At 48.1% G+C, this 23,107-nt stretch overlaps 1 protein-coding gene across 1 annotated transcript; it reads left to right on the top strand.

Annotated features, from left to right (window-relative positions):
* Positions 1 to 13,899: 13,899 nt before the first annotated feature.
* Positions 13,900 to 18,994, top strand: LOC118661365 (the record flags this gene model as incomplete). Its single annotated transcript, XM_036319361.1, is given in 2 exon segments — positions 13,900 to 18,386; positions 18,388 to 18,994. Coding segments are annotated over 2 exon segments (5,094 nt in total), but the record flags the coding sequence as incomplete, so codon positions are not given.
* Between the last annotated feature and the right edge of the window lie 4,113 nt (positions 18,995 to 23,107).

Raw genomic sequence — 23,107 nt, 5'->3', positions numbered from 1 at the left:
ATATAATATAGAGAATTCCTAAAATGTTATAAAGAATGGGTTTCCCACCTAATAGCATTCAAATGCCAAAAAAACAAACAAACACCAGTATATTAGGTAAACAAAATAAGTCTGTGAGTAATATTTAACTCACAAGCCTTAAATGTAAGACCCCCAGTCTGGACTTACATTTCAAAAGAAAAACAGAATAAAGAAGGCATGTGAAAGTGTGTGTTTGATTGGTGTCAACAGGAAAGCTATAGCAGTACAAGGTTCAGTGCCTCAGAGGAGGGCAGGGCGCTCCCTCCAGGCTGAGGAGCCAGGGCCACGTGGGCCTCCACCGCTGAGCCTGTTGGATCGCCCAGCCTGCTCCCCGCTTTGTCTGAGGCAGTCCAAAGCAGTCCTTTGCAGGTAATAGGTATTGGATTGTTTATAAAAAATTCTATCTGTAAAATCGCTTCTTGACATCCATGTCTGATTCAGTTCCTTGATAGCTCATCTGCTTCCCAGCAACTAAAGATCTAAGCTCTAAACTTTCAATTTCCCAGATCATTATGCAAGTCCTTAATGTAAAGGCTCAATATAGCCCTGCTGCTCTGTTCTGCTCCCCTCTGGGCTCACATGGGGCAGCAATGTGGGATTGGTGATGGGACATAAAGAGACATTTCCCCCCCCAGTGTTCATAGTTTGAAGGGTCACTGTGAAAAAGCAGTCAAATAAAACTCTCAGGGGTAAAATTCAGGCGTAAACAGAGCTATTCCATTATTAATCCAAGTTACCATCCTTTAAGGAGAGGTAACTGCCTGTTTTTCTGTCTGTTAATAAAGTAAATTATATAATTCCTTCTACAGTTGATACTTAGCAACAATGACACTTGAAGGGTACTGATTAGGCCATTGTGGAAAGGACTTTAGCAATCCTGCCTCCTACCTGCTTCAGGAAAAAAAAAAAAAATCAAAGCTTTAAATAGGGCTATTTGAAGTGATGTCGAAGAGGTACACATAATAGCTCTCTGACTTTTGCTCTTATTTATTTTTATTTTAGAAAACCTTTAAAGAAACAGCATGGCCACTAATTATTCCCACCCCACTTTTCCCAACAGAATTAGTATACAATGCATTTCTTGGTTAGAACCACATGTTTCTGAGGTCTTTTGCACAACTCATTCCTAAAGAAAGTACTTCTTCCCTTAATGTTGCAGAGGCATATCTAAGAGATTTTGCAAGTTTGGTTCTAGACCACACCAATTAAATATTGCAGTAAGGCAAGTCACCCAAATTTTGGTTCCCTGGAGCAAAAGTTATGTTTACACTATAGTGTAGTCAATTAAATGTACAATATCAGCATGTCTGATAAAACAATGTATAAACCTTAATTTAAGCCACTTTATTACTAAAAATGCTATCTTTTGAGCCTTGTCTTGCCTTGATGGTAATAACTGCTGACTGATCAGGGTGGTGGTTGCTGCAGGTTAAGGTGGCTGTGACAATTTCTTCTTTTTATTTTTTAAATGTTTTGATTGATTTTAGAGAGAGAGAGGGAATTGAGAGAGAGAGAGAGAGAGAGAGAGAGAGAGAGAGAGAGAGAAGAAAGAAAGAAAGAAAGAAAGAAAGAAAGAAAGAAAGAAAGAAAGAAAGAAAGAAAGAAAAAGAAAGAAAGGAAGGAAGGAAGGAAGGAGGGAGGGAGGGAAGGAAGGAAGGAAGGAAGGAGGGAGGGAAGGAAGGAAAGAAGGAAGGAAGGAAGGAAGGAAGGAAGGAAGGAAGGAAGGAAGGAAGGAAGGAAGAAAGAAAGGAAGGAAGAAAGAAAGAAAGAAACTTCAATGTCGGAGCGTAGCATCAATCGGCTGCCTTCTACATGCTGAAAATCGAACTGGAGACCTTTAGGTGCGTGGGATGATGCTCAACAAACTGAGCCACACTGACCAGCGTGAGGATATCTTAAAATAAAATGAGGTTAGCCACATCGATTGCCTCTTTCTCAGATTTCTCTGTAACATGTGATGCTGTTTGATAGCGTTGTACCCACTGTAGAAATTCTTTCAAAAGTGGAGTTAATCCTCTCTAACCCTGGCACTATTTTATCAAATAAGTTTATGTAATATTCTAAATCCTTTGTTGTCATTTTAACAATCTTCACAGTAACTTCATTAGGAGTAACTTTCATATCAAAAACCACTTTCTTTGTGTTAGGTTAGGTGGCTCAGGAGGCGGCACAAGAAATAGAGTCCAGTGAATCAGAAAAGAAAGGAAAGGAAAAGGTTTATTCTGCATCCCCGGGAGACCCACGTACCCCAAGGACAGGGCACGTGGATTCACGCCAACAGGGAGGGGGGCGCTTTTTTTATACTGCGGTTGGGTGAGGGGCGGGGACATGAGCTGAGGAATTCTCTGCTGCAGGGAATGGGCGGAATATTCAGGACGAAGTTCTTATCTGTGTGGGGGTATGTGAATTCAGGGAGAAGAAGCTGGTATCTGTGTCTGGCACCTTGATCTGTGAGAAATTCCAGGGGAAGTCTATTATCTTGTCATGTCTGCATGTATCCGATCCTGGGCTCTCTCCGACCTAACATCCCGGCCTTTTGGTGATAAGGGATGGCGACTCGTTCTGGCTGCTTCCAGCTGGCTAAGGGCGATGGAGGGGGGGCGTTTAAAGGCCAGGGTTAGGCAGAGGCAGGTCGGAGGGCAGCGAAGTATAGGGATGGAGCAGGAGCTGATTCAATGTCACTCGTGACATCTCCGTGATCCGGGAGTGGATGAACTTGAGGAGGCAGGGGGCTAGAAGAAAAAAGAACACAGATGAGAATCAGGGGCCCTATCATGGGTAGGACCCAGGTGGCTAAGGGGCTTTGGAAGCAGCCGGAAGGAGAGTTGTCCTGGAAGTGTCCTGCATGTAGTTCTTCAGTCAGCTTAGTCAGGGTCTGTACGTTTACGTTTTGCTCCACTCCTCGACTCGATGTAGTAACAGCATTCTTCCTGAAGGAATATGCAGGTTCCTCCTTTTTCTGCAGTCAGAAGGTCTGAGGTGAGCTGATTCTGCAGGGCTACTTGGGCTACTGATGTCACTTGTCACTGTAGGGAGGCTAAAAAGAGGCGGTAGTAGACTCCAGGGCTAACTGGAGCTTGTCATTAAAGTACTGAGCAGTGACCAGACTGTTCCCGAGGGCCCCCCAGTGAGGCCTACCGAGGTAGCGATACTCACCTCTAACATGACAGGGAGGAAGGCAGCCCAACGGGTCCAGGGATGGGATGGAGGGAGCAACCAGTGAGCTCCAACTCTCCATACAAGGTTAGTTGGGGAACTACTGTGACCACGAAACAAGGCCCGGGGTCAGAGGAGTTCATGCAGTTCCTTAAGGTGCCGTTACACCAAAAGAAGGTACCTGGGCTGGCCTTGGTGAGACTGGCTGCAGTGTGGTATGACAGTCTCTCCCGTGGCAACCCCATAGGTGTTGACATCTTGATTACACCTGTCTGGGTTCTGCTGGTCATAAGCAAAACAGACATAGGGTCAGCCAGTATTGGACACTGACTGGATGTTGACAGCCATCTGGATCTTTGTCTGACATCCAAACAGAGGGCAGTCCTGAGATCCTACCTGCCAGGTGACTTGTTTGCTGTTCTGGTGGTGGGTTTCACGGACCTTGAACCTCCACACATAAGCGGGTGGGGGTGGGTGTAGGTTGCACACAGCTGGGAGGAGAAGAAGGAGGAGGGGAGGGCGGCTAAGGCAGACCTTAGTGGGGCCCAACACCTCACATTTATAGATGTCATGCTGCTCCGGGGTCCTCTTGAGTCTGGAGAGGCGATGCCAGGACAGGTCGCCAAGCAGCTTGGCCGTGGTGGGGACTGTGAGGATTACAGTGTGAAGTCCCGTCCACCTAGGCTCCAAGGCTTGTGGTTGTAGGTTCTTAAGGAGGACCGAGTCACCAGGGTGAAGGGCTGGACTTGGGAGTCCTGGTCGGTCAGCTCTGGCTTGGGCAGAAACCTGTTCTCATGTTCTCGGAGCAATTGCCTGGTTAAAGACAGATATGGGAGATACGTACCCAGGGGAGGGGGATCAGTAAGAAGACGGTGGTTGAGCAAGAAGAGCCAAAAGGGCTCAAGAAAGTGGGGCTCCTTGGTGTAGCTGGAGTTTGGCCAGGGCCATGGGCAGGAGGTCCGGCCAGGAGCTGCGAATTTCTAGAGAGAGTTTAGTTAGATGGTTCAATAGGTTGGAATTGAGTGGCTATGATGAGGGTTCGAGCCAGTGACAGAAATCCAGCAGGATGTAGAGGAGGAGGGACTGATGTCAGAGAGTAGATGGAAAGTTGTGTTGATGAGGGTGGGCATAGGAGTAGGTCCAGGGTTCGTAAATAGAGAGTGACACTAGAGGATTTCCCATCCAGACAGTAGAATTGATGATTCCCTCATCATTCCGTGTCTGTTTCACCTGAAAATATGAAAAACCTGAGCAAAATTGGAGGGTCCCTTGCCAGGTAAGAGCCTGTGAGGAATGATGGGTCATCCTGTCCTGGATGGTGTCGCCGAATCTTCTTCGGGGATGGTGGGAGGCACTCGGTGAGCCTGAGAGAGGTAGGTATTGCAGCGAAAGTGGGAGAAAACGTTAGAATGCGCTGATATCCAAAGGAAAATGGAAGGAGCAGTGGAAGCCAGGGACCTGGAGGCTGGAGAAAAGGCTGGGAGAGGGAGGGAGCAGGTCGCGCAGCCTGTTCCCAGGCCTCTAGCCGCTTGGATTTTAAAACTGCCGCATTTTTTCCTTTGGGGAGGGTGGAGGGGGATGGGGCGAGGTCAGAGCAGTTTTCAGTTCAGAGGAGGGGACAGTTGTGGCGGAGAGAAGGAGAAAAGGCATTCACAGCGAAGACTGAGGTAGGCGATGACTGAGCTAGGCAAAGACTGAGCTAGGCTACTGTGGTCTGGGACAACAGGGCCCCATGACGAGATGCATGGCAGTGGAGGATCGGTGTCCCTGTAAAGGGAGGGGGCCAGGAGTGGAAGGAGCAGGGAAGCTGAAGGGCTCAGAGTGACTGCAGAGTGGCCACTAGGATAGTGAGGATGTCTCGTCCTAACAGGGGCATGGGGCATGGGGCATGCTATCATCAAGGAGGCAGGGAAGGGGTCCAGTGGCCAGAGGGCAGGTGGATTTGCCATCAATACCCATGTCCAAGATCTTGGAAGGATAAAGGGGCCCTAAAAAGGAGGGCAGGACAGAGAAGGCAGCCCCCGTGTCAACCGGGAAGGTGACCTACTACATTCATTGTGACCCAAGGCTCAGCAAGGGGATTGGAGTCATCGAGGCTGGGCTTCTTCAGTCTTCAGCCAGTTCCAACATGGCCAGCGGGTGGGTCCTGGACTGGAAGGGTGGTCCCCCCACGCTGAGGCGTAAAGGGCCCGCCACTTTTCCAGGGACAGTCACTCTTCCAGTGACCATTTTGACCTCATGCTGGGCAGGGCTTGGTCGGAGCTTGGGGCCAGGGGCACTGCATTGCCCAGTGGCCTTCATTTCCGCATTTGAAGCATTCTCCAGTGACATTCCTTTCGTTGCACCCCCACTGCGCACAGCCCCCTTAGGGCCATGGCGGCTGCCGTCCACCTCAGGGCCACAAACAACTAAGGCGTGTCTGCAGGTCCACCTCCTGTGGAAGGCAGGCCTCCCATTCTGACTGTGCCTGCTCCTCCAGGGCATTAAGAACCTTCAAGGCCATTTTTCACTCGATCTCGGACCTGGGTTTGAGGACCAATAAAGACCTTAAAGGTCGGGTTACAGAGTGGGGGGCATAGATTCAGACTATGCCCTCAGTTCCTGGACGGGACTATGGCAGGGGTAGAATGGGCGCAGAAATGGAAGAGGCTGTTTTGGAACTGACGTTCTTAGGATTTGGGCTCTAAGGGAGAAGGAAACTTCTCGTTAAGAGGGTCTGAAGAGAGCACAGCTGCAACCTCTTGCAAAGGGAACTGGCCGGCCACCTGTGAACTAAAGTGCTGGCAGTCATGGTGGTGGAGTTTCAGTGGAGCGCACAGAGGAAGGCGGACGGTTAGACCTTACAGAGGGCACTGCGTGGGGTACTGGTTACTAAGGCAGGCTGTAAAGGGAGGGGAGAGCGTGGGAGAGGTGGCCTGGGTGGGCTTGGGAGAGGTATCGGCAGTTGAGTTTAAAAGCTGCAACCTCCCAGGGGCAGAACGGAGGAGGAAGGACAGAAGAAAGGTAGAGCCTACGGACGTGTGTGTGTGTACCGACTGGGAAAGCAGGCAGGGGCGGCAGGGGACTTGAGTTTCCCGGTCACGCAGCGGCTACAGGCTACAGCGTTAGCGACTGTGGCGGTGCGCGGACGGACCGACTGCGACCAACTGCGTAGCGGTGGAGGCGTGCAGGGACGTGGGGTTGTGAAAGGCAGTTTGAGTTTTCGGCAGCGGTGGGGAGGGGGGGAAGAGGGGAGGCGGGGTCAGTGGGTCGACGGAAGGCGTGGCTGGAGGAGAGTCCAGCAGGGAGGGAGGAGGGGAGAGTGTGGACGGACAGGGGCACGAGGTCCGCGGGAGAGTGGGCGGCTTTCGCTAGGGGAATTCGGGGGAGTTCTCCGGTGGAGGGGGTGAGGGGATGCGGAGACGATGGTGGTGCCGTGGCCGCGTCCCACACGCAGCACATGAACTCACCCCCACATGCACCGCACACATCTGGGGCTCGGCGCGGTGCAGGGACAGCCAGGAGGGAGGAGGAAGGGCGGAGCGAGGAGAGATGGCAGAAGGAACTTTGGGGGAGGGACGGGAATGCAGAGAGATGGAGAGAGGCTGAGAGAGAGACTGAGAGAGAGACAGAGAGAGAGAGACTTGGGCAAATTTCCCAGTTCGCTGGCAGAAATTACTGAGGTCGGTGTGACGGTACTGGGGCTACAGAAAAAGGACGCAGGTCCGGGACAGGCCCCGTGTTTAGCCAGATTGGTGAGCCGGCACCCTAGAGGTGTGCTCAGGTCAGGTTTGGAATTTGGATTCCCCGTGCGCAATACCCGTGGCCTGTAGCAGGGTTAAAGGCTGGCGTCTCAGCAGTTTAACCCCCGCTATGGAGGGACGGAGGGACCGTGGGCGGGGTAGAGGCGTCCCTGCTACCCCCCCAGGTCCAGAGGAGCCTTCCTGGAAGGGTCCAGAGAGGCAATCTCTGACGTGGCCACGTTTTACGGACAGAGATGCCGGCGGGCGGGCGGCCACCTGGGACCGGCACGGGGCGGGGCGGGACTCACCGCTGATGCTGCCAAACTGGGAAAAGTTGCTGAGCTGAAGAGATGAGGTCCTGATGGGTCCAGAGCCACGAGGAGGGAGAGGCGGGCACCCAGAGCCGTGGAGGGACGGCCAAAGGGAGTGCTCGCGCCACCCGGGTTTCAAGGCACCAAATGTTAGGTTAGGTGGCTCAGGAGGCGGCGCAAGAAATAGAGCCCAGTGAATCAGAAAAGAAAGGAAAGGAAAAGGTTTATTCTGCATCCCCGGGAGACCCACGTACCCCAAGGACAGGGCACGTGGATTCACGCCAACAGGGAGGGGGGCGCTTTTTTTATACTGCGGTTGGGTGAGGGGCGGGGACATGAGCTGAGGAATTCTCTGCTGCAGGGAATGGGCGGAATATTCAGGACGAAGTTCTTATCTGTGTGGGGGTATGTGAATTCAGGGAGAAGAAGCTGGTATCTGTGTCTGGCACCTTGATCTGTGAGAAATTCCAGGGGAAGTCCATTATCTTGTCATGTCTGCATGTATCCGATCCTGGGCTCTCTCCGACCTAACACTTTGCTCATCCATAAGTAGCAACTCTTTATTGTTAAAGTTCTGTCATGAGACTTCAGCAATTCAGTCACAACTCCAGGCTCCACTTCTAATTCTAATTCTCTTGCTATTTCCACCAGGTCTGCGGTTACTTCCTCCACCAAAGTTTTGGAAGGTTGGAGTAATTCATGAGGGTTGGAATCATCTTCTTCCAAACCCCTATTAATGTTGATGTTTTTACTTTCCCCATGAATCATGAATGTTTTTAATGGCATCTAGAATTGTAGATCCTTTCCAGTAGGTTTTCGATTTATTTTGTTCTAATCCATTAGAGTGATATGCCTTACAGAATATATTCCTTAAATAATAGTCCCAGCAGTAGAAATTACTCCTTGATCTATAGATGCAGAATGGCTACTGGGTTAACAGGCATGAAAACATTAACGTCAGGGCACATCTCCTTCAGAGCTCTTGGATAACCAGGTGCCTTGTCAGTGGGTAGGAGTATTTTGAAAAAAACCCTTTTCCTGAGCAGTAGGTCTTAACAGTGGGCTTGAGTATTCAGTAAACCAGGTTGTAAATGGTGTGCCATCACTGAGGCTTCGTTGTTCCATTTGCAGAGCACAGACAGAGTAGATTTAGCATAATTCTTAAGGGCCCCAGGGTTTCCAATACAGTAATTAATGTAGTCACCAGCTGCAATCATTCTGAACAATAGAGTCAGCCTGTCCTTTAACTCTTTGACACCAGACCTTTGTTTGTTCCTTTGTCTCGCCATGAATACCCTAGATAGCATCTCCTTCCAACACAAGGCTGTTCTGTCTACATAAAAACTCTGTTGTTTAGTGGAGCCACCTTTACTAACTACACTAGCTTGATCTGCTATATAACTTGCAGCTTCTACATCAGCACTTCCTGCATCACCTTACATTTTGTTATGTAGATGGCTTCTTCCGGAAATCTCATGAATTAACTTCTGTTAGCCTCAAACTTCTGTTCTGCAGCTTGCTCACCTCCCTTAGCTTTCAAAGAATTGAAGAGAATTAGGGTCTTTCTCTGGATTAAGCTCTATCCTAAGGGAAGGTTGTGGCTGATCTGATCTTCAATCAGAGCACAATAAAATGAAGTATGCCTGTACTTGCTTATCCCCATTACATGTGACAAAATTCCGATGCAAATAGGGGGTAGTTTAAGATCACAGACACTGCCTCACTTTGCTTGGAATGCTTGCACAGGATTTACTGATTTAACTGCAATTTTTCCTAAATTCTTAAGGTCTAAATTTCTGTTCATAGAAAAGGAGTTCTTACTAATATATATAGCTCTTGAAATATTAATATTTTAAAGGGGAAAATATCATAGGAATGTAATCACTGAGTGTTGGGTATTATAAACAGGATAGATTTAGAGAAATTAAGGGCAGAAAAGTCTTCACAAAATAACATGGTAAAAGCCAGTGCTTCCCCCAGAACTCAGTGGAGTTTAAATGTTAGAGTCAGACTGTTCAAGATCAACTTCCTAAGTTATCATTTGTAGTTGCGTGACCTTGGCAATTTACTTGTCTTCTCTGTACCTTATCTTCTTCATGTTTAAATTAGGCTTATAACAATAGTAATTGATTCAAATGATTTGTTACAAGGACCAGTAAGTAATTCACATAAATTATTTGGAAGGGTGTTTGACAGAAAATGTGCTCAGTACATTTCTAGCTGTAGTATTCATGCTTATTATAGAGTCAGGCAGACTTGTCTCAAATCCCAAACCTACTTCCTACTAATTTAACTGCATAGAGCTTTAGTTTCCTCATCTGCAAAACAGAGACAAAAAGGTTAGATAAGGAATCAATGATGTCATGTACATAGAAATATTATTACAGCAGTGAACATCTAATATTGAATAACTTTTGATAAACACGATGATAATACATTTAAAGTAAGAGGATGGTATAAAGTCATTACTGAATAAATATTAGTTTACTATATCTGAAGGTCTAACCTTTCTATCAACACATTTAGTCTGTGTAAAAAATGTGACACATAGAAAAGAAACCCAAACAAACCATTTGACCCAGATTAACTATGATATTATATTTAGTACTTAAAATTCAACTCATGTTTGTAACTAATGACTATAGTAATCACCATTTACTGATCATTCTCTTCATATATCACCTTGGTACTTTTTTAGAGTCTTAAAAAGTTATATTATTTAATGATTATTACTCCTGCTTTCCTTATAAACCAAGGCTGAGACAATGAACCAACCCATGCACAGACCTCTCAGGTAATGCATGGCGTGCAATGGCTTTGAAAGCAGAAGTGTCCACACAATTTTCATGACATATGCCTCAAAATTAAAGTAAGTGGCCCCTTTAAGTATTATAGATTTAGCTTTTTACTATGTCAATATTAATTTTTCAGGTCCTACAGCCTCTTTCTATAAATTGTTACCAAATATTGATATTATTAAAATAAAAATAGAAACTAATTTGATTCTGAAATAAATGCAGAGTATCTAGGAAGCAAATGAGCTTATTTAATGAAATGGTGAGTGAAAAAAATCATAGAACACCTTGGGCTGGTCATTTCCTCAGCCAAGTTTCTTTAAGCAAACAGCCTGGCTGGAGATTCTTAAATGATGGCCAGCTCAAAGGAAATGACACGTACCGAGCAGCTGGAAGAGACCACTGAGCTCTGCCTCTCTGCTGTTTGCAAAGCCAGAGCTCAGAGGAAGCAGCGGCGTGTACACACTGTCTTTTTCTCCAGTACTGAGACTTTTAGATGGAATGGATAGTATATACGTTACTGACAGACTCCTTCATACACTAAGGGCTAGGTTGTGAAATTTTAAAATTTTACAGTCATTAGTGATACCTAGAAATAATTATAATATTTATTAACAATAAATTAAATTACAAACAATAAAAACCAGTTTCAAGGAATAGTCTGGCCTGTCTTTGAATAAGCTTCAAATTGTTCCTTTGAACAAATATACTCGAGGAAAAGATCAAGTTTTTGTTTATACTTAGCAACTCAGAAGGAGTAGAGTTCTGTCTTAAATTCGGTCACTTAGTCAAGTCCACCCAACCCCAACATAATGGAATTCAACCACCATTCCTTGTTCACTCTGCCAGACACCTGCCATTCTGCCTGGCTGTGGGATCCAGCGATGAATAAGACATGGTTGCTATCCGCAGGAAGCAGCAGCCTGCTCTGGCAGACCTCTAATCTAGTAGGAAAGGGGCAGAGTTCCTTTCACTGATAACTTGCTTTAATGAAGAAAGATATATTTTCATAGAACAGTTCTGGATTCCAGACAGGCTGTTGAGATGATGCAGAAATGCATATTTCACTATTATTATTCACTTTCATCCAGTATTACGTCTGAAGAAACTTGACAGGGCAGAATGCAACTGAAGAACTGAATTCACCTTTAAGTATTTAAAATTCATAATAAAATTTATGTAATTCTGCTAAGGTTACAGAAAGATAGGTTAACTCTGATGCCAGTGTGCCCATCACAGTCTGCACTGCACTGTGTGCTCTCATTCCATCTCCTGTAGAAAGGTCCCTACTCTCCCTGCAATGTTATGGTTCTCATTCATTGTGGTACTGAGTTCTTATCTCTGCTGGATCCATTACTTGTATTTCAGCTCATAGTTTTATTCCCAATTGCCCCCTCCTAATCAGCCCTGATTTTACAGTCTTTCTCTTAACTGCCATCAAACTCTATTGGAAATTAGGGGATGTGGACAGATTATATTGCAGCAATGCATATAACTTTCAATTCAATATTAGACATTTCTATAGTTAACAATTCACTCTTATTTCCCAAATTCAGACAGTCTTGCATGCCCTCATCTCTCCTTCTGTGTTCATTCTTCTCTCTCAATCTGCATGCTCCAATCCTTCCATTTCTAATGAGAGATTTATTCATACATTAACCTTTGTTTGTTCCTTTGTCTAGACTAGAGATAACTTTGTTGCCTAGAGTTGCCCCTCCTCCAACAAGCATCATTTAATAAAATTTCTGAAAGAAAGACCCTTTGCACTAATTTCAACATGACATATAGTTTTACTCTTCTACCATATGTGAATAAACAGATAATTTAATAATAAAAGTCACATGCATAGCTTGTCTCCCAGATGGACTGCACATTCTTTGTGAATGAGACTGATATTTTAAAGTCACTTGAATAGTCTATTTCATTTAAAATAGCTCCCTAAAAGCACCACTCATTGAAGGCAGAGAATGTTCTGCATGCTAAGAGAGCATATGTCGTCTTTTTGTTTGCAACAGCAGAATGTAGGAGCTAGAATGCTATGCAAAAACAGATTTTACATCTGGGCTACCCTAGCTGCTTATTATATGAGTTTGGGATAAATCATGTAACTATTGTGAGCTTCAGTGTCTTCATTTGGAATATTGGTTTAATATGTCACAGTGATATTGTGGGAATTAAATAAGTTAAGAAATAAAAATACAATTTTATAATTATGTTTATAATGATAATTATAATTTTATAATTTTGCTTCTTCTCTTCACAGTATGTAGTTTTTTAATCAAAAAAGGTATAAAATAAATTCTTGTAAATGATTTCCATGCCCATCAAGGGCCAGTGCTGAGGGGTGGGAGTGGGGGGAGAGGTTAATGGGGGAAAAAGAAGACATATGTAATACTTTCAACAATAAAGAATTTTTTAAAAAAGTAAATGAAAACTTTGAATTGATTGGGAATTTGGGTGTTCGGTCTCAGTTGCCCTTCAATCGACTGGACTTATTTCTAGTGGACAGCAGTGCATTAACCATATTTCTAGCTTCTGTAAACTGATGCTTTAACATCTGCTCTGCACGCATATGCTGGATGCATTCACCACTCTGGGGAAACCTGATAATTCAACTGAGTCTCCTGGCTTTGGCCTTGTGCCTCCCTTATCACTCCCTTCCTCCTTTCAATAATATTATTTTAAAACACAAAACAATCAATCCAGAGTCCACACCCCCAGCAACCTCCTAGTATTCCTTGTGGGAGTGATGCCTGAGCTGAGATCTGAAAGATGAGTGGAAGTTAAATGGCAGAATAAGAGAAACTTCCCTTCTCTGAGTATACAACAGGCTGAGGAGTAACTGTGAGCTTTGCTGCTTCTTGCTGAACAAGCATAGAGTCTTTTACAAAATCATCATCAACAACAACATAGAAAGCAACAAAATATGTATTTTTAATCTACAGAATTCAGCTCAATTGGTATTGTAAGGCCGCTGAAAAACCCCCCCCCTTCCCCCTGGACCAGCTTTTCCAGTAAGCTCTGGTTAATGTAAAGATTAAAGAGAACTTCCCCCTCCTGACCTTTCCCGTAAAGCTCTGGCGCCCTGATCTGGTCATAGCATAGTTATCTTATCACTCCTCGGGATCGGCCTGCGCATACCAGACCACCCTGGCCCCTTAGGAAATGAGTCAACTAATAACAAAGACCTGTCCCTGTAAAAGATGAGTTATGAGTTAACTGGTAACCCAGTTCCCTGTTTTCCGGCCACCTGCGTGTGGTTTTTGCCTTTATAAACCCGTGTTCTGCAATTGCTCGGGGCTCCAGTCAGCAGCACTTCCTTTGTGTTGTTGCCTGCCTGCCTGAGAGCCCCTGCGCTGCGCTTGTAATAAAAATCCTCTTGCTCTTGCATCAAGCCTCGGTCTCTGCGTTTGACTTGGGGTCGTCGCCTCCTCTGCTGGACTCTCCGGGGGTCTTAGGGCCCAACATTTGGGGGCTCGTCCGGGATGAGGCGACCCCCTTCAAGCGCTGGGATCGGTCTTGGAGGTAAGCAGACTCCGGAGTCATTCAGTGTTTGTCTTGTCCTTTGTTCGTTCTTAGTTTCGGTTTTTCAGGAAGACAGGGTGTCGGCTCCGTAAGGAGTCGGCTCCTCTGGTCGTAGGGGCTTCGGCCAGAAAAACTGTCACCCTGGGGGACGCCCCAGGATCGGGCGGTGACCAAGAGGTCTTGGTCACTTCAGGTTCTGGCTGTCCGGCAACGGGCACTCGCGTGTCCGGCCGGACTAGCATTAGGGAGGGATATCATCCCTCAGCGGCCGTTCTGTATCTGGGTAAATTCTTGTGGATCCGGTGTCTTGTCGCGTCATTGTTTGTTCTTTGTTTTTGTCTTTTACTCCTCTTCTCCCATCCAGGTAACATGGGCCACGGAAGCAGCACCCCTCTTTCTCTTACAGTAGCACACTGGACGGACGTCCGGAGTCGGGGACTCAATCTTTCCGTCAGTGTTAAGAAGGGTCCTTGGCAGACTTTCTGTTCATCCGACTGGCCAGCCCTAGGCGTGGGATGGCCAGCGGACGGGACTTTTGACCTGTCTATTATTTTTGCAGTAAAGAATAAGGTGTTCCAATCAGGCCCGGCGGGCCATCCAGACCAGCAGCCGTATATTGTCGTCTGGCAGGACCTGGTCCAGAACCCTCCCTCTTGGCTGAAACCCTGGCTGCCATCCGGAACCTCCCGGGTTCTCGTGGCCCAGGCCCCTCCCGCCGCAGATCAGACGAAACGTCCCCTGGCAGATTCTCAAACCGATCTTCTCCTCTTGGACTCTCCACCCCCTTACCCCTCTCCTCTCCAGCCAGAGCCGCCGGAGAGACCGGAGCCTTCAGCACCTCCTCCCGCCCCTCCAACAGAGGGACCGGCCCAGGGAACCCGGAGTCAGAGGAGACATCCCGCGTCTCCAGATTCGACCGTAGCCTGCCCTCTCCGACCATACGGGCCTCCACCCCCCCGCGGAGACGATAATGAAACGGCTCCGCTCCAGCCACTCCAATACTGGCCCTTCTCCTCGGCAGACCTCTATAACTGGAAAACTAACCACCCTCCCTTTTCAGAGGATCCCCAGCGTCTAACGGGGCTGGTTGAGTCCCTTATGTTCTCTCACCAGCCCACTTGGGACGATTGTCAACAGCTTCTTCAGACTCTCTTTACTACAGAGGAAAGGGAGCGGATCCTCTTGGAGGCCCGGAAGAACGCCCCTGGCCCCGACGGCCGGCCGACTCTACTCCCTCATTTGGTGGATGCGGCCTTTCCTCTGGCCAGGCCGGACTGGGACTTCAACACGGCAGAAGGTAGGGAGCACCTGAAGGTCTACCGCCAGACACTAGTGGCCGGCCTCAGAGGGGCAGCTCGGCGCCCCACGAATTTGGCTAAGGTAAGAGAGGTCATACAGGGGCCCACTGAACCGCCTTCTGTTTTTCTCGAGCGATTAATGGAGGCGTTCAGACGGTACACCCCGTTTGACCCCACCTCGGAGGGGCAGAGGGCCTCAGTAGCTATGGCTTTCATAGGGCAGTCAGCATTAGATATTAAGAAAAAGCTGCAGAGACTTGAGGGATTGCAGGACTTTACCCTCCAAGATTTAGTTAAGGAAGCAGAGAAAGTGTACCATAAGAGGGAGACCGAGGAGGAAAAGGAGCAGCGGAAGGAGAGAGAGAGAGAGGAGAAGGAGGAGAAAAAGGAAAAAAGGGAAGAGCAGAGACTAACCCGTATCTTGGCCGCAGCAATAGAAGGGAGTAAGCCACAGGAGAGAGGAAAAGGAAGACAGGCAGGGGCCCTGGGCAACAGGCCACCGTTAAGGAAGAATCAATGTGCTTATTGCAAGGAAGAAGGACATTGGAAGCGGGAGTGCCCAAAGAGACTAGCAAAGAAGGCGCTGGCACTCCAGGAAGATAGTGATTGAAGAAGTCGGGGCTCGGATCCCCTCCCCGAGCCTAGGGTAACTCTTAAGGTGGAGGGGAAGCCTGTTAACTTTCTGGTAGACACAGGGGCCCAATATTCAGTTCTTAAGAAACCACTAGGACCAGTCTCCCAGAAGACCTCCTGGGTGATAGGGGCAACGGGAAATGAGCAATATTCCTGGACCACCACCCGGACAGTTGATCTAGGCACGGGAAGAGTGACTCATTCCTTCTTAGTAATACCCGAGTGTCCAGCCCCCCTTCTGGGAAGAGACTTGCTAACTAAAATGGGGGCTCAGATCACTTTCACCCCACGGGGGCCGACCCTGACCCAACATGGAGAGCCAATTACTCTCTTGACACTCCAGCTCGAAGACGAGCATCGGCTGTTTGAGAGTAATGTCCGAAAGGACGAGAGGATAGCGGGATGGTTACAGCAATACCCCAAAGCTTGGGCTGAAACCGCGGGGATGGGCTTAGCTACCGAACGGCCCCCCGTGATAGTAGAGCTTAAGTCCACTGCAACCCCGATTGCAGTACGACAGTACCCCATGGCAAAAGAAGCCTGGAGGGGGATCAAGGTTCATGTCCAACGCCTCCTACGCCTTGGAGTCCTCGTTAAGTGCCACTCCCCGTGGAACACCCCACTCCTCCCGGTAAAAAAGCCCGGAACTGATGACTACCGACCGGTGCAGGATTTAAGAGAAGTCAACAAGAGGGTACAGGATATTCATCCCACGGTCCCCAATCCTTACAATCTCTTAAGCTCTATCCCTCCGTCCCATGTGTGGTATTCAGTCCTAGACTTAAAAGATGCCTTCTTCTGCTTAAGACTGCATCCTGCCAGCCAGAATATTTTCGCCTTCGAGTGGAGAGACCCAGATTCGGGAATAACGGGGCAGCTGACTTGGACCCGACTTCCGCAAGGATTCAAAAATTCCCCCACTATCTTCGATGAGGCTCTTCATCAAGACCTGGCTGCTTTCCGTGCTGACCACCCGCAAGTCACCCTTCTCCAGTACGTGGATGACCTTCTCCTCGCCGGAGCTACTAAGGAGGACTGTGAAACAGGTACCGGGGCCTTGCTTTTAGAGCTCTCCCGCCTAGGATACCGGGTCTCGGCCAAGAAGGCCCAGATATGTCAGCGGAGAGTGACCTATTTAGGATACGCACTAGAAGGGGGAAAGAGGTGGCTCACTGAAGCCCGAAAAAGCACAGTCACCCAGATTCCCAGACCGCAGACCCCCCGGCAGGTACGCGAGTTCCTGGGAACAGCTGGATTCTGCCGCCTCTGGATTCCAGGTTTTGCAACCCTAGCGGAGCCCCTATACCCGCTGACAAAACAAGGGAACCCCTTCGAGTGGGGGGAGACTCATCAGAAAGCCTTTGACGACATTAAAAAGGCTCTTCTCTCGGCGCCGGCATTGGCCTTACCAGATGTGGCCAAGCCCTTCACTCTGTTCATAGATGAAAGAAAGGGAGTAGCCAGGGGGGTCCTAACTCAAACCTTAGGCCCCTGGAAGAGGCCGGTAGCCTATTTATCCAAGAGACTAGACCCAGTGGCTAGGGGGTGGCCAGGCTGTCTAAGAGCAATTGCAGCTACTGCCCTGCTTGTAAGAGATGCGGACAAACTTACCTTGGGGCAGAAACTAACTGTGGTGGCCCCACACACTCTCGAGAGTGTTATCCGGCAGCCACCGGACCGGTGGCTATCCAACGCCCGGATGACTCACTACCAGAGTCTCCTGCTAAGTGAAGATCGAATCCGCTTCGGGGCTCCGGTAGCTCTCAACCCAGCAACCTTACTACCGGAAGTAAATCCTGAGAGCAAAGAAGTCCTACACTCATGCCGTGACATTCTGGCAGAGGAAACAGGGCCGAGGAGAGACCTCAAAGATTCCCCCTTGCCAGAGCCTCAACTCACCTGGTACACGGATGGAAGCAGCTACCTCTATGAAGGTAAGAGGGTGGCGGGAGCGGCTGTGGTCAGCAAGGACCGGACTATCTGGGCTAGTAGCTTGCCCGAAGGGACTTCGGCCCAGAAGGCTGAATTAATTGCTCTGACACAGGCTCTCAGGCTGGCAGAGAACAGCCGGGCTAATATTTATACTGACAGTCGTTATGCTTTTGCCACTGCTCATGTGCACGGGGCTATATACCGTCAGAGAGGTCTCCTCACCTCAGCAGGAAGGGAAATTAAAAATAAAAAGGAAATCCTCGACCTCCTAGAAGCCATTCATGCCCCCCAGGAGGTAGCTATCATCCATTGTCCCGGCCACCAGAAAGGGACCTCGGAAACAGCTATAGGAAACAGGAAAGCGGATGCCGAGGCAAGGCAGGCCGCTCTAGGGCCCCGGCTACTCGCCCTCGCTGTTGGCCCCGCAGCACCACAGCCAGAGACCCTCCACTACACCCTAGAGGAGGAAAAAGACCTGCTTAAAAGGCCAGAAAAATACCATAAGGACAAACTAGGAGTGTGGAGAACTGCAGGGGAAAAAATGGTAGTACCAAGGGCGGCAGCCACTGCCTACCTCCAACAACTGCATCGCCTTACCCACCTGGGGGCCAAACACCTCAGCTCCACCAGCCGGGCAACGGGACACTATGTCAAAGGACTCGATCGCCTTTCAGAAGAAGTAGTTAAGCAATGCAAGGCGTGTCAGCTGGTAAATGTACATTCATCCCAGGTCGGGACCGGACACAGACTCAGGGGAGACCGGCCCGGGAGTTACTGGGAGGTGGATTTTACAGAAGTAAAGCCCGCCCGATACGGTTATAAATATCTTTTAGTTTTCATAGATACCTTCTCAGGTTGGGTAGAAGCCTTCCCTACCAAAAGAGAAACTGCAACTGTGGTCGCCAAGAAGATCTTAGAAGACATCTTTCCACGGTTTGGAATTCCTAAGGTAATTGGATCAGACAACGGTCCAGCTTTTGTTGCCCAGGTAAGTCGGAATGGCCAAGATACTAGGGGCGGATTGGAAATTGCATTGTGCTTACAGGCCCCAGAGTTCAGGTCAGGTAGAAAGAATGAATAGAACATTAAAAGAGGCTATGACTAAATTGTCCTTAGAGACTGGCGTGGCAGACTGGACGGTCCTCCTTCCCTTTGCCCTTTTCCGCGCGCGAAACACCCCAGGCCCCTTGGGGGTGACACCGTTCGAGGTTTTGTTTGGGGCCTCTCCGCCCCTAGCCGCTGACCCTTGGTCCGTGCCCACAGACACTCACACCCCTCAATCCCTGCTTGCCAGGCTGAAGGCCCTCGAGACTGTCCAGAAGGAGGTGTGGACTCCCCTGGCCGCCCTCTACCAACCAGGAGAACTGCAAGTCCCCCACCAGTTCCAGGTCGGAGACTTTGTGTACATCAGACGCCATCGGGCCGCTAATCTCGAGCCGAGGTGGAAGGGACCCCACCTGGTATTGCTGACAACCCCAACAGCGGTCAAGGTAGACGGTGTAGCTGCTTGGATCCACGCCTCCCACGTCAAGCGGGCACCCCCATCAGACGACACCGATCATGGATGGACTGTGGAGAAGACAGACAACCCTCTCAAGCTACGGATTTGCCGCCGCCCTCTTCCTGCTGAGCCTGCCGCTGATAAGTAGCAACCCCCATGCCCCAAAGAGACTAACTTGGAGGGTAATGTCCCCCCACACCGGACAGACGGCCTGGTCGGTCACCAATATAGCACCTAAAGGGACATGGTGGCCAGACTTAACGCCAGACCTCTGCGCTATGGCAGCAGGATACAGACTATGGGACCTCCCTGAGAGAACAGTAGAAGAGACTAAAGCAGGTATAGAGACCCGAGCTTACATAGGAAAAGGAAGAGATTTGCAATTTGGAGTTCACTGTAGTTATCTGGGGGCCCGTGAGCGTCTTACGATGACCCAATTCTATGTATGCCCCAAAGACAGGCAGGGACATAGAAAGAATTGTGGATCTGAACGAGAGTATTTCTGTGCAGAATGGGGATGTGAGACAACTGGTACTGGATATTGGATCAGAGGGCCCCCCGAGTGGGACCTCATCCAGGTTCGGAGAAATGAGAGCCAAACCTCCGGACATAGGGGTTGGGTTAACGCCCTAAATATCTCCTTCACCTCAGCTGGGCGGTCATACGACCTAAACAAGTGGCGCTGGGGAGTGACATGGGGGATCCGGCTGTATAAGGACCAACATGATGATGGCCTCCTTTTTAAGATAAGATTAGATGTACAGGATTACAGGCCACCAGTTGCAGTAGGACCCAACACCGTCTTGTCCAGCCGGCAGCTCCCCACGAAAGAAAGGCCTCTTGCCACCACCACCGTGGCGGGAACTAGCCCAGCCTCCAGGGAGGAACAGGCCAACCCCATAGAACTAGAGACAAACTCAGGTCAGAGGCTATTAGGCTTGGTAGAGGGGGCCTTTAGTTCTTTAAACATGTCCAAGTCTAACCTAACTGAGTCTTGCTGGCTCTGCCTAACTACAGGGCCCCCCTACTATGAGGGCATAGCCTTCCAGGGAAACTATACCAACACCACCAGCCATGACCACTGTTCGTGGGGACAGCAGGGGAAGTTGACCCTTACTGAGGTCTCAGGGCAAGGCACATGTATAGGACAAGTGCCAAAGGACCGCCAGCATCTCTGCAAGGAGAACCTGGCATATCCCTCCTCTGCAAGCTATTACTTAGTGCCCCCAACAGGGGGATGGTGGGCCTGTAGTACGGGACTTACTCCATGTTTAGCAGCCCAGGCCTTTAACCGTTCTCAAGATTATTGTATCCTTGTCCAACTAGTCCCCAGGATCATGTATTATCAAGCTAATGCATTTGAAAAAGAATTTGACTCCTATTCTCCTTCCCATCGGGATAAACGGGAACTTGTTTCACTGACCTTGGCTGCTCTCCTAGGTCTAGGGGTCGCGGCAGGAGTAGGAACAGGGACAACAGCCCTCATTAAAGGCCCCACCTATACTGAGGAGCTCAGAGCTGCTATAGATGAAGACCTCAAACATATAGAGCACTCCATAACTAAACTTGAGGAGTCTCTAACCTCTTTGTCTGAAGTAGTCCTACAAAATAGGAGAGGACTAGATCTCCTATTCTTAAAGGAGGGAGGGCTGTGTGCAGCTCTCAGGGAACAATGCTGTTTCTACGCTGATCATTCAGGGGTGATAAAGGATTCCATGTCAAAACTTAGGGAGAGATTAGAAACTCGCAAAAGAGAGCGAGAGGCCAAGCAAGGCTGGTTTGAAAGTTGGTTTAACAGCTCACCGTGGTTCACAACCCTGATATCCTCTCTCGTGGGACCCCTGATCATTTTACTCCTCCTTTTGACATTCGGGCCATGCATAGTAAACCGCTTAATCGCCTTCATCCAGGACCGGATTAGTGCAGTTCAGGTAATGGTCCTCCAACAGCGGTATCAGCCTGTACCCTCAAACATTAGCCTGTAGTTCCATGATTGGAACTTCCCACAAGAAAAGGGGGGAATGTAAGGCCGCTGAAAACCCCCCCCCCCTTCCCCCTGGACCAGCTTTTCCAGTAAGCTCTGGTTAATGTAAAGATTAAAGAGAACTTCCCCCTCCTGACCTTTCCCGTAAAGCTCTGGCGCCCTGATCTGGTCATAGCATAGTTATCTTATCACTCCTCGGGATCGGCCTGCGCATACCAGACCACCCTGGCCCCTTAGGAAATGAGTCAACTAATAACAAAGACCTGTCCCTGTAAAAGATGAGTTATGAGTTAACTGGTAACCCAGTTCCCTGTTTTCCGGCCACCTGCGTGTGGTTTTTGCCTTTATAAACCCGTGTTCTGCAATTGCTCGGGGCTCCAGTCAGCAGCACTTCCTTTGTGTTGTTGCCTGCCTGCCTGAGAGCCCCTGCGCTGCGCTTGTAATAAAAATCCTCTTGCTCTTGCATCAAGCCTCGGTCTCTGCGTTTGACTTGGGGTCGTCGCCTCCTCTGCTGGACTCTCCGGGGGTCTTAGGGCCCAACAGTATAGTTTTGATGTACTAGTAAATTTGATAGCAAAAACACATATATACTGGTTAGTGACTAATGGCCCATGTTGAGTATACCCTATTTTTTAAAAGCTATTTAAATACACAGTGGAATACTACTCTGCTGTAAAAAGGAAGAAAATATTACCCTTCATGAAAGCATGGATAGACCTAGAGAACATTATGCTAAGTGAAATAATCTGGTCAGAGAAAGACAAATACCATATGATCTCACTTATAGATGGAATTTAATGAACAAACTGAACTACCAAGCAAAATAGAGACAAACTCATAGATAGAGAACAGGCAGACATCTCTGGGGTTGTGGGGGCGGGGGTGGGGTGGGGTGTGGTTGAGGGATTGAGCAAAAAAGTTAAAAAGAAAGAAAGATAGAACTCATGGGCATGGACAACATTGTGGTGATTATAAGAGTGAAGGGGGATAGGTAGAGGTAGAAGAGGGCATAGAGGGGACAAATGGTGATGGAAAAATTTAAATTAAATACCATCTATATTAGCAATAATACAATATTATGATAATAAAGTTAAAATGGAACTAACAAAATATAAAATACTTATTCTTATAATGGAGAGACACACAATGTATGCAATATATGTTTAATGTGCAGGTAACATGTTCATTCATTGGTTCATTTATGAAATATGTATGGAGCAGCTACTAAGCTATCAATATGAGGGCGCGATGAAGAGTTGCACTTCCCATGCTAAGGCATTTGCAACACAGCTGAGGGTGCTGACAAAGAGATACATTATTACAAACCAAAATGTCCTTCAGAAGATACCAAGGAGGGAAATCATCTCAGAGCCCCAGCAGGCTTTCTAAAGGAAAAGACACTTAAGAAGAGCCTTACAGAATTAAATAGCTTTTTTCACCCTAAAAATCTTGCCACACCTAATAGCTAAGCAAGAGAGACAGGCTGAGAACACAAAGACCTGAGGAGAATAGGAATAGCTTTCAGATAAATTTTCATGTAATTCATAATTACAGTCTCAGCAACTATATCTTCATGTTATAAGAAAGGAATGTTGAGACCTGGAGAGGTCAGGTAACTGATTAAGAACAACACAACGAATTGGCTCCTTAGCCAGAACCTGTCTCTGCCTCCTGACCCCACAGCACATGGCAGCAACTGAAGCCACTGAGGAAAAGTGAAAGCATAGTGGTGAGGTATCTTAGGGCCATAGTCTCACCTTGGAGTCTTTTGTAAGGCTCTGTGCTGCCAAACCTCTGTGTTGGAGATTAGGTTCATTTACCTTCCCCCAGGCAACATCAGGATGTTATGCTGGCGTTGACCCACTGGGAAAACCCTCAGATGACAGGAAAGCACCACTGCAAAGAAGTCAGCTCACCCGTGGGGCTAGTAAATGGGGAATCAGAACTGAAGTCAAGGTGGGAAGAATTTTTTAAAATGTCAGAAACAAAGACAACAAATATTATACTGACTTGTTAGTTTTTTCTGTCATTCTTTCCACAACATAGGTTGGCACAATAGAGAAGCAGAAAATAATTTTTCCCCATTTTTGTCTATGATGCCCACGTAGGGACAAAAGTACAGTCTAACTTTTGTTAACTGTGTCTTCAAAGCTAAGACAAGCGCCTCGAGTAATATATAATTGTCCCTTACTTAATATACTCAGTCAACAAACGTAATTGAAATTTTAC

This window comes from Myotis myotis, unplaced genomic scaffold (genome assembly GCF_014108235.1).
Source record: "Myotis myotis isolate mMyoMyo1 unplaced genomic scaffold, mMyoMyo1.p scaffold_m19_p_8, whole genome shotgun sequence".
Lineage (NCBI taxonomy): Eukaryota > Metazoa > Chordata > Mammalia > Chiroptera > Vespertilionidae > Myotis > Myotis myotis.
The sequence above is the reverse complement of the archived record's forward strand: the minus strand, read 5'-3'. Positions and strand labels throughout refer to the sequence as shown.